The sequence below is a fragment of the Fusarium oxysporum genome, chromosome 1, assembly GCF_000149955.1.
Source record: "Fusarium oxysporum f. sp. lycopersici 4287 chromosome 1, whole genome shotgun sequence".
Taxonomy (NCBI): Eukaryota; Fungi; Ascomycota; class Sordariomycetes; order Hypocreales; family Nectriaceae; genus Fusarium; species Fusarium oxysporum.
The window spans coordinates 6557416-6573981 of NC_030986.1; the positions used below are offsets into that span (position 1 = coordinate 6557416).

The window sequence follows — 16566 nt, forward strand, 5'->3', positions numbered from 1 at the left end:
AAGCAATTGTAGCTTGCTCGGACCCATAGATCCAGCCGTACCTGATATCCTGCGCGAGATCTACACCAGCGGCACTCGGTACGAGAGAACCACGATCTCCAACTACTTCGACATCGAGTGGCGTCAGACAACAACGCAGTACGACCGCCAGCTGAACAACGGTACGCCAGTCGCTTTCCGGAATTTACCGGCGTCTTGAGACCATTTCGCTTCTGGATGGTGCGCGCGCCGTTGAAGGGTTAGTTGTTGATGCAAGGGAGGGCAGAATTGGCTTCCGGAATCACACTATTCCATCTGGCTACCCTCTCGGGGTTACGTGGACAGAAGATCTCTTATTCTGGGAACCCGACGTCGAGTGTGTCGACACAAACACGACATTTGACTTTGAGATAACAACGGGCTCTCAAACAGATGCTGGTGTCTCGGTTTCTAAGCTTCGCCTTACCGACAGGGGCGGCTTTGTCAATATCAATACGACTGCTCCGTTGGATGATCAGCGCAACGGGGTCAACCAGCCCGACCTGAACACGAGAGCGTACCAGGCTGCGTGGGCTACTAATGCTTTCTCCATGATGTTCATGAACATCTCAAATGCCGGAGATCAAGACAAGAATGTTGAGCCTTTCGAATACATCAAATCGAAAATTGGAAAAGAATTCAAGATGCTGACGCTGGATAATGACGCCACGTATCTAACACTTGGTCTCACGAACGACTTTGGCGGCCATCTTGCAACGAGTGCAACCAGCAACGCCGATGATCTATACGGAAATCCATGGAATATTACTAAAGACCACTTTACTGGAATTAGCAAGAATTATGTATCCGCTTAGTAGGCATCGCTAACAACTTTTAGGAGATCTATGCCAGGGAACTCAACCTGATGCGTCGGCCAAACTGAACCACACCTTCGTCATATGTAATCTCATCAGAGGCACCCCGCAAAGAGTTGATGGTGGTCCGGAGAACGTTTTTGACGACAAAAGTAAATGGTCGTCTTCGTTGTATGCCTGTGCTTCAGCTGTGAAGGCCACCGTCAAAAGCGTCACGTTCTTCTACAACGGCACAGACGCGAGGTCTGAAAACCTTGTGGTCAAGGAGATCAAAGAAAAAGAGTACGCTTCGGAGGACGACATGCCATTATGGGGCGTCGAGGATTCTCCGCTTGAACTCGAAGTGTTCCAACCCATTTGGGGCATCGTTGATCCTGCATACGACAAATTCCAAAACATCTCAACAGTCCGTGCCAAATCGCTTTATCTTCTCGGATCAGGCTCTTTAAGCCAAGTACGATGGGAGCTTGACCCCGGATTTGTGCATAGAAATCTGCCGGCTTCGATTGCCCCCATCGGTGCGTTTGTAACCATCTTCTCTTCGGTAGCCAATAGCCTGTCTCCCAACGACGTTGTTGGCAAGACAAGTATGAGTCTGTGGCTGAAGTGGCGGGATTTGTCGAGGTCTGCAGACTCCGCCTCGACTATTCTAAAACTGCTCTGGACTGACTTTGTCGCGTCGGCCGTGGTTGGAACAAAAGGCGTGCTGGGGGCAAGGAATGCACAGCCGGAACACGCAGCGGACGTGTCTGTCGTTCCACTAGTGCACAAAATCCGGTACCGATGGCGATATGGCATACCCGCATTCCTACTCCTCGCGTGTATGTCACTCATCGCAGTTGTGGCGGCTTTGTCGCTCTTGACTGGACGGCCAAACATTGAGAAGATGCGTTACCGGGTGAATCAGACGTCGCTTGGTCGTGTACTAACGACCCTATTTGAGCCGCAGTCAAGCAATTTTGCGATGTCTACTGCGGATTGGAGCAAGAACAAAGCCGAAAAGCATGTGGACTTGGGCAAAAACAGACCGATGGCCGGTCTGGAACCACAGCCGCAAATCATAGCAGAGGACCCCTCCCCAGAGAAAACTAAAGCTTCAGAGATATATAAGGGGTAGAAAGGTAATATATGATTAGACCTACTGTACCAATTACCACTGGTAATGGCACCCAATAAAATTATGCTCCAAAAGTCTGTAAACGCTGCCCCGCCAACGTGTAATCCACCATGATGAATGTGAACTGGTCCAATTTCTTTAAACATCCACAACTTCGACAAAACATGTCGCAAAAGAACGGGATTTTGTCTATTATGTGCGCTGGGCGCAAAAGAAATCATGAGTTTAGTGAGGTTGCTAGAGCTCTTATCGTTCAAGCTGTGGAGAGCGGAAGGTCATACCGGGATGTCGCCGAGGAGGCCGGATGTTCACCTGCCGCAATCTTCAAGATCTTTCAACGTTGGAAAACTCACCAAACCTTGGACAAAAAGTGTCGTTCTGGGCGTCCTAGAAAACTCACGGTTCAGCAGATTCGGTACGTATTAATTTCACTTAAACGCGACCGTAGGGTTACATACGAATCGCTTGTCAATTATCTAGGTGGCGAAATCTCACGGACAACAATACGCCGAGTAATCAGGTACGATTACGGTCGCAAATGGAGGGCTATGCAGAGAATTCCACTATCTAGAGAAACCGCTCGTCAGCGGTTTCTATGGTGTCAAGCTTGGAAGGAATATATTGAAGAATTGCTGGAGGTATGTCGTTTTAAAGTTTGCGGATATACGCCGCTCGGGAATCTTTCACTCAACTTACGGCGCCTTCAGACCATTTTCAGCGACGAATCGTCAGTTCAATCGCAACCTAATTATAAACGAGGTTGGGTATTCCGCAAGCCTCATGAGAAGTTTATGAAGGAATTAGTTAATGTGACAGTTCATGGAAAGTCGCGATTATCTATCATGGTTTGGGGAGCAATCTGGAGAGGCGGCAAGTCTGATATCATCGTCATGATCCGCGATCAGACTGCACGAAGAAGAGGATATACTTCTTTAAGTTATCAACAGGCTTTGGAGGAAGGTTTACTTCCTATTTGGACTGGTTTTCGCCATTTCCAACAAGATAATGCTCGTATACACACGTCAGAGTCTACGACGAACTGGCTGTTGGAACACAGCATATCCTGGATTGACTGGCCTGCTCATAGTCCTAATTTAAACCCAATTGAGCATATTTGGAAGCAATTAAAGCTGAATATTAAAAAGATGTTCCCTCAATTAGATCTTTTGAAAAACAACGAGTCTGATCGAGCAAAGTTGATAAAATGTATCAAGTTGGCGTGGGCGGCAATTACACCAGAGCAGATTAACCGTCTGATTGGCTCACTCCCCCGCCGACTTGACGCCTGCATTCGCGCAAGGGGATGGTATACAAAATATTAAATAGAAAAATCAGGGCTTGAAAATGATAGAACTTTTATTATTGTTGGATTGTATTTAAATTAAATATGTATAAGTGAGGTTATCACGGTTGAACAGATTGAGTTACTACAGGGTGGGGTGTTTACAGACTTTTGGAGCATAATTTTTACCATTTTTTCTGGCCCGTGCACCATTCTTTTCATCTCGGCGGTCAATAGGCGGACGGGTACCCGTCCTTCTAAAATGGGACGGGTCCCGTCCCAATTACCATATCTGGTATAGCTCACTCCGCTATCGGTCTCCCTCTCGCGCCATCTCAAATGTCGCGTTCTACTGCACTCGCTGCTAATCGTGTCGAGATTACGGGCTAACGGCGACTGCTTCGCTATGAACGTTAACCAATCTCAAAGTCCGACACCGTTTCCTGGTGACTGTCTCCCTCCTGAAGGCGAGTATGAGTCACGGGAGGCGCTATTCGAGGCAATCAACGCCTGGGCAGCGACCAGGGGCTATGCGTTCATAACTGGAAGGTCAACTAAGGAGAAAACTGGCAGGAGGACGATCACGTACATGTGTGATCGTCGCCGTAACCATCCAACCGTTTCCAGAGAACGCCAACGTAAGATGACAACTCGAACAACAGGCTGCGAGTTCTCTGTACTGGCGAAGGAAAATAATGATAGAAGTACCTGGACTCTGCGGCACCGTTCTGACAGCCGATTCTCACTACATAACCATGAACCTAGCCAAGACACCACCGCCCACCCAGTACTTCGAACACTGTCTAAGGAGCACCTGTCTCAACTGACTGGCCTTGCCAATGCTGGGATAGCCCCTAAAGAAATTAGAACGTACATGCGGCAGAACACCGACACGATAGCAACACAACAGGACATCTACAATCGTATTGCAGATGCTAGACGAGAAGTGTGTCAAGGACAAAGCAGCATTAACGCCCTTGCTGATCAGCTGTTTAGAGAAGGATTTTGGAGTCAATTTCAAACCGGCACCGACGGTCGAGTCAAAGCTGTTCTATTTGCGCATCCCGATTCAGTGGCATATCTACAGGCATATCCGGATGTCTTAATCTTAGACTGTATCTATAAAACCAATAAATACGGCATGCCACTTTTGGACTTGATCGGTGTCGACTCTTGTTAACGTTCGTTCTGTGTCGCGTTTGCTTTCCTAAGTGGGGAGCGTGAAGAAGACTATTTATGGGCGTTAGATCGATTCTGATCGTTGTGCGAAAACCACAGGATTAGGCATCCCTCTGTCATCTTGACTGATCGCTGCCTAGCATGTATGAATGCTGTCGATACTTGCTTCCCATCATCAAGGCCGCTGCTATGTCTCTGGCATGCTAACAAGGCAGTTCTTTGCTACTGCCAGCCTAGATTTACACGCCAGACTCAAGGGGAAAACCCGGGAATCGAGGCTTGGAATGAGTTTTACGGCCACTGGCATTCGATTATTAAGTCACCAAATGAACAAACTTTCCACAAATGTGTGTCTAAGTTTGAGAAGAAATACATCGCGGATTATATCGAAGGAGTCAAATATATCAAGACAAACTGGCTTGATCAATACAAAGAGAAGCTGGTGAAGGCGTGGGTCAATCAACATCCCCACTTTGACAACGTCGTTACTTCAAGGGTGGAAGGCATATACTGGCTGCTTAAGAGCCACCTCAAAGTATCTACATTGGACCTTTTCGAAGCTTGGCGATCGATCAAGCATGCACTACTCAATCAACTGGCGGAGTTGAAGTCGAACCAAGCCAAGCAGAAGATCAGGACACCTATCGAACTCTCCAGTATTCTCTATGGTGCAGTACGTGGTTGGGTGTCTCATGAAGCTTTGCGAAAGGTTGAGCAGCAACGAAAGCTTCTATTTCATTAAGGCTCTACTCCTTTGTCGGCCTGTACTGGTTCTTTCTCACGATCACAAGGGCTGCCCTGCGCTCACAAGCTGGAGGGTTTATTAGCTCAAGACCAGACTCTACAACTCGAAGATTTTCATCTGCATTGGCACTTGACTCGGGAAGATAATCGAAGGCCCCTCTTAGAACCCCGCCAGCGAGTCGATCCAGTGACTACGAATTCGTCTTTGCCGTTATCTAGTGTGAGAAGAGAACTTGGCGGCTTTGAAGTCATTGAGAAGGCGAGGCCGATACGAAACCCTCCTTTATGCAGCAAATGTCATATACTAGGTCACGCAAGGAACTCAAAGGAGTGCCCACTACGATACTCGGAACTAAGAGCATTGCCCGTTATATCTTCAGACCAGCCGCAGGTGTGTTCGAAAACCTTTGGGTAGATACCCTTTACGACCCCTGAGGAACCAAGGCCACCAGTGATGAGAACGCTCGGCGAAATACAGTGGCAACCAATCACAACTTTGGAAACTTTCGAATTTGAGAATGAATCAAATTGTCAAGATCTGCCATCCCAGTTGACCATCGAAACAGAGCAGGTGGACCGATACATAACGACTCCAGAACCTCGCCACCCATCACCTACGCCATCGACGTGTAGACCGCAGGTATCACCACAGTTAAATTCGAGAGATCTAGCTTCGAGCCCAACTACAAATCTGAGGCATGATGATCCACGAGCCATCCATCAGAGATACGTCAAGTCTAGAGAGGATTAGTATAAGGCTCAACCCCCAGGAGCCTGGCTAGGTAATCGCCAGTATCGAAAGACAATGGGCTTACCTTTGGGATACTCAAAAGCAAGCTACAGCTGGTGTCTTGATTATAAGCAAATGGGGAGGTGCTGCAAAACCTCGACGGGTCCGAGAGAATGGACTAAAGAAGAGATGATGGCTTACTTAGACTAGGATAAATCAGAAGCTGATCGAATTGAAGCACAAGTAGCTAAGGAGACCGAGAACGGACGACTGTTTACAAGCAGAAGAGGTACGGGCGAGCTGTGGAAGATAGCTCAGCGGGATATCGATGAACAAGAAGCCTTGTATGCTGCCACGGAACAGGAGGAGAGTTGTATTGTAGTTCAGTCCTAACTTTAGTAGAGTTTATAATGAGCGTATAGCTCGGATAAATCAAGACTATACAAGTTAAAGTCAGCGATTTGCTTTGAGTAAAGATTAGCGGTTGATGGACTTCAAGTAAAACCACTCGAAATAGTTCCAATCCGATAGCGGAGTGAGCTATATCAGATATGGTAACTCGGACGAGACCCGTCCAGTTTTAGAAGAACAGGTACCCATCCGCCTATTAGCCGCCCAGGAGCAGGAGATGGAAAACAAGAGGTGCACGGGCCACTAAAACTGGTATTGGATGTCAATACCAGTGGTAATTGGTACAGTAGGGGGTCTGCGAGTCAATAGCGCGAGTCCAAATGCGTACTCTGGGCTTCTTACATTGTCAACACTCTGTCTTGTAGCTTTATTTTGCGATTTATATCTAATTTTCTTGACGAAGATGACAACAACATAGACGTTCCGAATTTTCATTCATCCCTTAATATTACTTCATTCGTTGAAGCAAGACTCTGCCCCCATTGACCTTTTCTCTATCCGTAAAAGTCAGTTCCAGTCCCGAGGGCTTGCCATCCGCACCAATTCTGAATTCCGCCACCAAAAATACTTCGGGTAGTCCATCTCCTTCTAGAATCGTTATAAATGCAACCCAGAAGTCACCAGATACGTGATGCAGCGTCACACGTGTCTTCCAAAGCAAGTCTTTCCGATGGGCAACTAAAACTACCCCCATCGGAGTCCCTTTGCTTACGACTTCGACAAACTCCCAGGTTCCATAGCCTAGAGCTTGGTATTTTCCGGAAAACTCTGATACATCCAGCGAGGGAGGTTGATTTCCACTAGGACGGTTTGGGAAGAGAATTTCCGTGGCGTTTCTGACATCCCTCTTCTGTTTGCGCTGCGCATTCCGCAAACTACCCCTTTTCGTCAGTCTGCGTCTTACTAAAAGATCTCGAATCAAGATGAGACTTACTCTTCTGCAACATCATGACGTTTCTCCTCTGGTGTTCCGAGTTTGTCATAGATAACCCGTCTCATAATAATTTCTGTAGCTGGGCTAGGACAATTGGCGAGGATCACGACCCCGTAATCTAAGTCAGGAAGCCAATAGACTAGAGCAACATGTGAGTTAGTCGATCCAGAATGCCAGTAAATAACATTGCCTTGAATCGATGTACGCCACCAGGCCAGTCCATAGAGGGAAACGTCCAGTCCGTTCGCAGGGTCTGGGTTATGGATAAACCGTGGCCTCCGGATGTCTTGGTGAACTTGTTCTGACAATGGCGATGCCTTTCGCAGGAGACATTTAATCCATTTAGTATAGTCAACGACGTTGGAGATAATTGCGCCCGCACCGCTAACGATCTCTGTGGGTAAGAAAGGGACTGCTTCGTGGCGCTTATTATGCTCGTCCCAGTAATAGCCCCTGGATAGGTGCTCTGGAGCATCTTTGGCCTGCTGCAAATCCAAGAAAGTCGAGTTCATTCCGAGAGGCTCCCAAATAAGTTCCTTGAACACATCTCTCAGCCTTTTACCAGTAACCTTCTCAATGACATAGGAGAGTACGGCGTACCCTTCGTTGTTGTAATCAAACTCGGTACGAGGCTCTGCCCTGAGAGGGAAGTGTCGGATGTTTCGGACAATATCTTTGACTGTCCATGGTCTCCCATTTTCTTCAAGTCTGATACTGAGGTCGTTGTTGCTTAAACCACTGCAATGACTTGCGACATCTTCCAATGTAAGGTTGTTTGTCGCCCATTCATCGCTTGTGACGAAATCGTCTCGAATGATTGATATGATTGGAGTTCGCCAACCCTTGGAAAGAGCAGGATACGCTCCGCTATCAATCAAGTGGGCGAGAGCTGCGGTTGTAAATGCCTTGGTGGTGGACCCTCCGTACCAGAGAGTTTCCGGCGTCGCAGGGGTATCAGGTAGAGTCGCGTATCCAAAGCTCTATGTGATGTGAGCTTAGCTGAAGGCTCAACATCGGATGGGTAGGTTTACCTTGGTGAATGTATCGTCCCCATCGACGACCGCGATAGATAGACCAGCAAGCTTCCACTCGTCCCTAGTCTCGACAATGAAGTCTACTAGCTTTGGCTTAAAAGGGTTGCTCATCTTCGCACCACCCATACTTGGGATCAAACCCGGCGTTGCAAAGTATGCCGTGTAATTAGGCTGATTACCGGTAAGCTGTGTCCGGCTTAGCCTACGATGTAGCTGTGAAAATAGGCCCGCCATAATGATGCTGTTTATTTATCCCGTTTTGTTATTAGGCTATCGTGTGGCTCAGTCAGCAAAAGGCGGGGTAACTGCCGAATTTAAGGCTACCATGTGACCAAAGCTTTGGACACCGTGGCCTCAGGACGAAAACCCAGCCAGAGTCTGCTTCTTCGTGAACAAGAAACTAGATTACGCTAAGTGGTGCTTTAGAGAAGGAAGCAGAGACCTTTTCTCTCTTGATCTAGTATTCGGAATAGAGGAAGAGCAACAGGTTGTGAGACATGACGTTTATAATCCGACCCAAGCCGTCTTCAACGAGTATGTCAGCCGCTGGGATTCACAACACTGTAACGGTGGTTTGCGGTGGAAGATCTTCCATATACGGGCCATGACGCCTATGCGGCTTGGACCGAGAAGGTGTATAACTGGCAGAGCAAAATTGGGCTGGTAACGGACGATATGGGAATCTACGAAGGCGTCACTATCGGAGATGGCCAAGATTGCAGTAACATCATTAAGACGCAGTGGTTATGCAATACTGGTATCTTCCTCCACGGCGCCGCCGCGTTGTACAATCTTACAGAGAGCGACACATGGAAAAAGCGCGTAGGTGGTATGACGAGCGACGTCTGGAATAAGGTTGTCAAGAACTACATCATCAACGAGCAGTTCTGCGAGGCGCATAAGCAGTGCAACCAGGAGCAACGGAGCTTCAAAAGATACCTCGCCCACTGGATGGCCGCTACTTCTCAGGTCGCCCCGTACACCAACACGAATATCACAACACACCTCAAATCGAGCGTCCAAGCCGCTGCCAAGGTCTTTGATGGATGTCCCACGAGAGGGTAGGAAGGGTCCGCTGGCACGGCGTGCGGCTTTTCCTGGTTAGCCGATTCATTTGACTACATCGTTGATTTTGGCCTGCAGATAAACGCCGCATCTATCCTCATGTATACTCTGGTGGATAAGGCCAAGGCGCCCGTTACATCCAAGACTGGAGGAATTTTCAAGGGCAATCATGGTGGCAGGGATACCAACTCGGGCCAGGAGGACGGAAAGCTCAAATATAAGACCATCACAATAGCAGAAAAAGCGGGCGCTGGCATCTTGACACTTCTTATTGCCACGGGTTTTGTTGGAGGTACCGCTTTCTTGGTTATGGAACGGTAAGGGGGGACGGCGTTGAACAGTATTTTGGCATTTCCCAGTAATATGGGGCGTTATGGATTACTTAGAATTTGGCTATATGGGGCGTATGATAAATAGTCCAGCTGTGGCATGGATGCCTCTCAGTCATGGTAAATGGTGGTACACAGTATTTAGGAAGAGAAGACTTATGCGGTTCCTTATATCGATATGTTCTACAGAGAATAAACGTTAATAAACGAACAATTTAGTATTCTTAGTGCCATTAACTAATTATAGAAGATAACTGCTTGATTACTATTACTTGCAATAAACTAAACTAAATGATATTTGTAGGATACTTGGCAAAAGCAGCAGCATAACTTTTATATGCCAATTCAGAAAAAAATCTTTTTCCAATTTTATCATCGCCATCAGCACCATCGTCGTCATCGGCAGCGGCTCTCATAAACCATACCATAAAACGACGACCTAGCTTTCTTACTGCGGTTAATGACGGGTTACGGAAGGTGTTGTTTCAGGTCATGAACCATGTTGTGGCTTGGTTGAACGCGATATCGACGATGATCTTCGACCGACGGGACAACAATAAGCCGCCTTTACGGGCTGACCCTGCCGCAACACTGAAGCATTATTCGGACCAAAATGACCGGAAGGCTGAGAAAAGGTTTGATGCTTTCTTCTGGGATCAGAAATATCCTCTTTTAGCCCCTGAGGCTGCTCCTATCCTCCTGCACCTGGAAGTTCTTGATTTTCTAGTGAAGCATCTCAACGACTTCAGAAACCCAGCAGTCAAGCTATACCTCGATCAAGCGCCTAAAGAAATCGACTACGCTTAGTACATAAAGCGCTGTCGCACAAGACATGGGATAGGGTATTAACAATCGTCTGATGGTATATAAGGGACGACTTTTACTTAGAATGAATGCAGTCACCTTGTAGTGTGGTTCTGAATGCGGCTATACACGGACTAACATCTGCCATGCCGAGTTTCCTCGGTCGACCAACTGTGACCTGGCCAAGTCGTTTGGCCATTACATTACGGACGATCAGGTGCTTGGGGCGGACTCCGCCTTCTTGGGTAAACTTAGATCCGGGGCCTTTGAGGCAGCGCTGAGCAGGGGGTTTGCCAAGCAGCGATGAGCACTTCGTATTCCTTTCGTCGAGCACAGCCCTCCGCTAAAGATGATTACAGGGTTCTTTGTGAAAGGTTGAAAGATGTGGGGTACACGTGACGTAACCGCAGGGGTCGTAACAATTCAGGTAAAGAAGTTTTATTCATAGCTGGTAACCTAAATTCTATCTCAGGTAATTAATGTGTTGTATATATACGTGATGGATCCAATGTGGTGAGGGTGAGCCCAAGTGAGAGGCTCACGCTGGGTCAAGTGAGCTTGTAGGGAAAGCTCACGCTGCCTGGAGCGAACTATAGGGAAAGCTCGCGGCCTGGTGAGTGAGCCTGGTAAGGGTCACGAGGCATGCAGTGAGCCAAAAGTTGGTTGGCTGGAAGAAGTGGGGTACGCGTAATGTAACCGCTGGGGTCGTAATACACAATCTAATAGCGGGGCTCTTAAAAACTTCCCCAAAAGCTGCATCAATTCACCTTTACTTATAACCTCCCTCCTTAGCTACACATACCCTCTATCACTCAAGTCCGCACCAAGCAATGGCCAGTCTGCCTTTTCTTCCCAATGAAGTCTCTCTTTTTACTCTTAACAAAGCCCATCCGCGGGATTGGCTTTCCCTTCGGCAAACATGCAAGGAACTCAATGAAAAAACAGCTCACCTCGTCACTGACTTCTTCTTTCGGACGCGTGTAGTCATGCTCGAGCGGAGAAGTCTGCATTGTCTCGAAAGTATTGCAAGAAGTGAGTCGCTCGGGCAGTCTGTTGAGGAGCTTGATATTTGCACCAGTCATCTGCTACCACTCGATGAGGTGGAGGCGATCGAGCGACCACATAGCGAGTATGAAAGCATGATGAAGCATCTAAAGAAGAAGAACGACATAGATGCTATCCTCCACCTTGGCATAGAAGACTTTGAAGAGTGGGTCAGAAGGTGGCCGATTAATAACGGGGAGGGGGGTTGGTGACGAGGATGAACAAGACGTCGATAACGACCAAGATAACCAAGCGATGGACTCTGGCATCGGCGATGACGACAAAGCGGCAAGGAGCCGACTTGAGCAGATTAACACGCAAGAGTACAACAGACATCTACATGATCAAGATGATATGATGCGTGCAGGCTACGATGTAAAATGCTTGGCAGGAGCTATGACACACCTCAAAAGTTGCAGAAAGATCAATATCAGTACAAGCATACACGCCTGTGGACTGAGACGGCTAAGACAACGTATTGGTATCCTGCCGCAGAGGGGACTTACATTCAAGTCGAAAGCAAGCATCCGACAAGTACATCACATCGTCCAGGTTGTTCTGGCGGCCATAGCAGTCAGCAGAATTTCGGTCCAGCACCTGGATATCAAACCTAGTATGATGCTTGAGAATGCCAATCGGATTAGCCCTTTCATGCTTATGGGCCCGTCATCGTCTATCATCCTATCGAAATCTTTCCCTACCAGTCTGCGCCAACTTCAAATCTCACTCGATCCGGAGTCTCCTCCAGAAGACACGATTTCAGGCAGAAAATGGGGCACTGGTCTTCTTCAGTTTGTGCACCTTCTGCCCGAGCTCTCTGATCTCGAGCTTAGCTTTGAGTATAGGGATGAGGCAGGTCGATTCTCCGAGATTGCCAAGGACCTCTATATCCCCAAACTAGAAAGTGTAACGTTTCACTTGGTCGATACCACCAAGGAAGATATCACAATCTTACTTCTATGTCATCACCGAACGCTCCGGACAGTGGTTTTAGAGTCGATCCAGCTTGATGGAGACCTGACAGCTTGGCGCTGGCTGATTGAGGTTGTTTGGAGGAGCCTAGAGCTTGATGAGTTTTGTATTCTCTCAAGCTGGGCAGAGAGGAAAGATGAGGATTTTCCTTTTGCAAAATTAGAGGATATTACGATAGTAGATAATGATAGCTATAATGACGCTGTCAGAGGATTGATATAGTATTATGACCGCTCAAGTTCTCATACGAATCTAATGTACACCACCTTTTACAGACCCTAATCGAGTCCGTGGCAAACCTGCAGTTAGATCAGTATCGTCTAAACGAGGCGAAGAGGTTAGTTCTGTATTCTAGTAGGTTCTGCCAAGAAGAAACTTACTGGGAACGTCATCGAAGTCGCAGTTGCCCTTAAGAGCAATGCAGGGAGTCATCTTAGCAGCGACGCTGCCAAGGTCTGAACAGCGGCATCCAAGGTCGGTTGTCTTGGATCCGACTCCTTCAATGACGGCTTCCGTGCAGGTAGCGGCGCAACGCTGAAATCTCCGACACCAAGCCAGGTAGAGTTGTGCAGGAAAGCCCATTATTGATGTAATTGCAAGATGTTTGCGGAAAAGAAGAGAGGTTATCAGGGGTTGTAATTGGATGCTACAGAGAGAAGGGGCTTCGTCTTTTTATAGCTTTGTTCGATACCGAGTACGAGACTTGTGGATAAAACAAGATAAGACGGAGAGACACTTCTAAAAGGATGCTGTTAAGACTCACCATTCAAAAAGGGTTTAGACTCGCCATTCATAAAGGGCTTAGACTCGCCACTCAAAAAGGGTTTAGACTCGCCATTCATAAAGGGCTTAGACTCGCCACTCAAAAAGGGTTTAGACTCGCCATTCATAAAGGGCTTAGACTCGCCATTCAAATCAGGTATAATGTCATGTATTACGACAAACCACTAGGGTGGGCGCATCCTAGCTCTTTCTTAGAGCCTAGACCTTCTTGCGCCTACAATCGTGTGAACTAAGTGTCAGCGTGGTCCTTGTTTTCCGTTTTACCCTTATCACCAGAAGTTCTAAGCCTGGCGTTTCTTAAGTACCCTATATCCAGTTTCGCTGCTCTTCTTCACCACAAGACAGAATGCAGCTTCACGATAGACATGAACCTTCGGAATCGAGAGCCAGCACAAGAGGGTACGACTGGTGTCACGGACTGTGCTCTCGCAGCGTTCTATCACCAAGTCTAATGCCCTCGTGGTACACGATAGTTTCTGTTCATCCACAGACAAGCTTCTAATACCCGGATCGTCCTGCCAGCACCCTTGACCCATAACATGGTCTGATGTCAATAGGGGTCTAATCTATTTATTACTATGGTTTTCTACTGGTTTTCCCCCAGGTTATATTACTTACTAGGAAAAACTAGCTATCTAGGCTTAAAAAGCTTAGTAGTCATCGCCTTTATTAAAACCACTTTTTTGCAGGACTATAAGGCATTTAAGGTCTTATAAGCTAGCTATTTCTAGCTATTTATCTTACTTAATGCGTCTCTTTTACGAGATAGTAGCTAAGTCTTTCTTTTAGATATTCCTATCTTGTAAGCTAGATCTTAGTTAGAGAGAAACAGCGGGGCAGAGAAGGTTAGATAATTAATACTAACCCTATCCTAACCCTAACAGTCAGCCTCGCACTTAATTTACATATGAGCGCTGCAGCTTACATGCACGCTCTTTCAACCCCAGTGATATCCGGTTAGTGCGCTTGGCGTGCCCGGTGGGTCTAACCAAGCTTTCCCGCCAAGAGAACGCAGATTGACTCTTTTCGAGACGTGGTTGAGACAGGCGGTCGAGCTAGAGCAGCAACGTCTGCTATGTGCTCAGTGCTGTTTGCATCAGAGGCATCTTCTAATCTGCCTTACCTATGCAAGGGAGTCAAAACCTGAGACGCCAGGCCCCTCTATGTACAACGTTCCGCAAACCATGTCATCTTATCCTATTTGTCGTCGTTACTCAGCTGCGGCCCGCACGTGGCCAAGAAGCATACCACAGTGGAGAAGGGGGGGGTTCCACCAAATAAGCACGGTTTCTCCGAGAAAGCAGGGGTATCATATTTAGAATTAAAAGAAACAACTACTATTGACGGGCTCGCATTTCAAGGGCCTGTTAAGTGGGGAGTTCTGTGCTTTTTCCTGATGATTAGTATGGTAGTGGCCACGCGTTAAGTTGCGCCAACTGCAAAGCCACTGGATTGTATCAAAAGTCCCGTTAGCTCACAATTAGCGTTTCCCCACTAGAGCTGGTTTCCGCCAGGATCTCGGGATTACACGGGAATCGTAGAACGCTCTCGGCATAAGAACAGCAAGAAACCAAGCTCGCAGTCAGTCTCAGTACCTCTAAATTCAGTCCCTTAACCTTCCTTACCGTTACGATGGCCACAACAACGATTTCCCATGGGTCATATCTCACCTCGACCTCCTCAACCGTCATGGCCAGTTGCACTACAGCAGTACCAGGGATGCACGGCTACGTGCCATTCGACCCTAATACCTGCAACTCCAACTATCATTTCTACCCAAGCTTCACTGGCAATCTTGCCTTTGCCACAGTCTTCGGATTGAGCACCATTGCCCACTTGATCGAAGCAATCGCGTTTAGAAAGGTCTGACATCTATCCCCAGTAAATCCAGAAAGGAGACATTGCTGATCAAAAGAAAAGAAATTCTGCTGGGTGGTCATTATGGGAGGGGCATGGGAGACAGGTGCATTCATTGCCCGAACACTCGGCTCCCGTGACCAACAAGAGGAACAGTTTGCCTTTTGGGGGCAACTTCTCTTCATTTTGGCACCACTCTGTTCGTCACGTTAACAAATGGTATCTAAGATTCCGCTGCTAACCGTTGAATTAGGGGTGAATGCCTTTGTGTATATGACAGTCGCGCGAATGGTACATTTCGGGCTTGCCGACAAGCAAATATGGAATATCAAGGCGACCAAGCTGACCGTCATCTTCGTTTGGATCGATGTCGTCTGCTTTCTCGTCCAAGCAGGCGGGGGTGGCATGCTGTCAAATAAAGACGAACCGAACATTGCCAGAATCGGTACAAAGGTATATACAGCTGGGGTGGCGATACAAATGACCTTTGTAATTATCTTTGGAACCATGACTGCGTGGTTCTATCGCAGAATACATCAGGTGCCTCGCTGCAACAATGGCCGAATGAAGGGTTTAACATTGGTGATGTTGGCGGTATTACTTCTCATCGTGGTAGGTTTGAAGACTCAGAGATTTTGAACGAACTCATGGCACGACAAGTCACGGCTAACTTCAGAGTATTACAGGTTCGAACCATTTATCGCTTGATTGAATTCGGACCGGGCCTCAATGCAGACAACCCCTTACTAACGAAGGAAATCTATCCTTTCGCCCTCGATGCATTTCCGATGAGCTTGGCGCTGATAATGCTCAATGCCATGCATCCTGGCCTCGTTCTACGTGGGAAGGATAGCGAATTTCCCTCTCTCGGCCGAGCGGAAAGAACAGCTGTACGAAGGCAGAAAAAGAAGGAACGCCAACAATCAAGGACTACTAACAGTACTCGTAAAAAAAGTGAGTATATCCGTATGGAGCATATCGGATAGCAAACTAGTCGCTAGATGTTAGGACACGTCCGCGTGCTTGTTAGATTAATTAACTGTTAGACATCTCGCTGCAGGTACACAGTAGAAGTGTCTTTCGAATTAAGCGCCAGCTACAAAGCCCGGGGCTACAGTTACAGGTTATGTGGTGATGGTAGCTTGGCAGAGCCGTGAACAACACGCCATCATTGTAAGACGTAGGGAGAATAGGATGTCAATTAGGTTGTACTCACTCTTCAGCAACTAGCCTTACTTAGGGTCCAAAGATCGGGAGTCTCGAAGGCTTCTTCGTTTTTCTCACAGCGCGCTTCACGATGCGCTTGTTAAAGCTGAAATAAGAGAGAAGGCTCCACTCTAGCAGTCTGAATTTAGGGGCAAGCACCTAAGCTTCCTCATTCAATTCCCGCTAAAATGACGTCCCTATTTCCCGTATATCGATGACTGTAAGTATGAATCCGTTTACAG

General features: G+C 47.4%; 7 protein-coding genes across 8 annotated transcripts in view; 5 read left to right on the plus strand and 2 right to left on the minus strand.

The window, feature by feature from the left end:
* FOXG_15114 (uncharacterized protein) overlaps positions 1 to 1980 on the plus strand; it is a gene marked incomplete at its 5' end in the record, with an annotated part of 2736 nt that extends 756 nt beyond the window's left edge. The window contains 3 exons of the mRNA XM_018395183.1: positions 13 to 161; positions 244 to 821; positions 871 to 1980. Coding sequence (XP_018255673.1) covers positions 13 to 161; positions 244 to 821; positions 871 to 1950 — 1807 coding nt within the window. The 3' untranslated portion in view covers positions 1951 to 1980. The remainder of the gene's footprint in view (positions 1 to 12; positions 162 to 243; positions 822 to 870) is intronic.
* Positions 1981 to 6648: 4668 nt separating this feature from the next.
* FOXG_15115 (uncharacterized protein) lies at positions 6649 to 8524 on the minus strand. The gene is made up of 3 exons (XM_018395184.1): positions 8262 to 8524; positions 7231 to 8210; positions 6649 to 7171 (listed from the first exon to the last, which is right to left on the minus strand). The coding sequence occupies exons 1-3, from the start codon at positions 8496 to 8498 to the stop codon at positions 6745 to 6747; spliced, it is 1644 nt and encodes a 547-aa protein (XP_018255674.1). The 5' UTR covers positions 8499 to 8524; the 3' UTR covers positions 6649 to 6744.
* Positions 8525 to 8939: 415 nt separating this feature from the next.
* Positions 8940 to 9650, plus strand: FOXG_15116 (uncharacterized protein; the record flags this gene model as incomplete). Its single annotated transcript, XM_018395185.1, has 2 exons — positions 8940 to 9299; positions 9408 to 9650. 2 exons carry the CDS (start codon positions 8940 to 8942, stop codon positions 9648 to 9650), a joined length of 603 nt encoding a protein of 200 aa, XP_018255675.1.
* Positions 9651 to 10150: 500 nt separating this feature from the next.
* Positions 10151 to 10465, plus strand: FOXG_21992 (uncharacterized protein; the record flags this gene model as incomplete). Its single annotated transcript, XM_018402372.1, has 1 exon — positions 10151 to 10465. The coding sequence occupies one exon, from the start codon at positions 10151 to 10153 to the stop codon at positions 10463 to 10465; it is 315 nt and encodes a 104-aa protein (XP_018255676.1).
* Positions 10466 to 11358: 893 nt separating this feature from the next.
* FOXG_21993 (uncharacterized protein) lies at positions 11359 to 12752 on the plus strand (the record flags this gene model as incomplete). Of its 2 annotated transcripts, XM_018402374.1 has the most annotated exons (2): positions 11762 to 12297; positions 12352 to 12700. In XM_018402374.1, the coding sequence occupies 2 exons, from the start codon at positions 11762 to 11764 to the stop codon at positions 12698 to 12700; spliced, it is 885 nt and encodes a 294-aa protein (XP_018255678.1). The 2 variants fall into 2 exon arrangements, with proteins under 2 accessions (XP_018255677.1, XP_018255678.1); XM_018402373.1 differs by having other exon boundaries at positions 11359 to 12752.
* On the minus strand, positions 12731 to 13101 carry FOXG_15117 (uncharacterized protein; the record flags this gene model as incomplete). Its single annotated transcript, XM_018395186.1, has 2 exons — positions 12859 to 13101; positions 12731 to 12777 (listed from the first exon to the last, which is right to left on the minus strand). The coding sequence occupies exons 1-2, from the start codon at positions 13058 to 13060 to the stop codon at positions 12731 to 12733; spliced, it is 249 nt and encodes an 82-aa protein (XP_018255679.1). The 5' UTR covers positions 13061 to 13101.
* Positions 13102 to 14950: 1849 nt separating this feature from the next.
* Positions 14951 to 16104, plus strand: FOXG_15118 (uncharacterized protein; the record flags this gene model as incomplete). Its single annotated transcript, XM_018395187.1, has 4 exons — positions 14951 to 15124; positions 15182 to 15317; positions 15372 to 15571; positions 15649 to 16104. The coding sequence occupies 4 exons, from the start codon at positions 14951 to 14953 to the stop codon at positions 16102 to 16104; spliced, it is 966 nt and encodes a 321-aa protein (XP_018255680.1).
* Between the last annotated feature and the right edge of the window lie 462 nt (positions 16105 to 16566).

What these genes read in the sequence shown, in the direction of transcription:
- FOXG_15115 (XM_018395184.1), bottom strand. Translation starts at nt 8,498, where the DNA reads ATGGCGGGCCTATTTTCACAGCTACATCGTAGGCTAAGCCGGACACAG. An exon ending in GGGACGATACATTCACCAAG is followed by an intron (nt 8,211 to 8,261) that starts GTAAACCTACCC and finishes CACATCACATAG; the next exon opens with AGCTTTGGATACGCGACTCT. An exon ending in CGTCATGATGTTGCAGAAGA is followed by an intron (nt 7,172 to 7,230) that starts GTAAGTCTCATC and finishes GAAAAGGGGTAG; the next exon opens with TTTGCGGAATGCGCAGCGCA.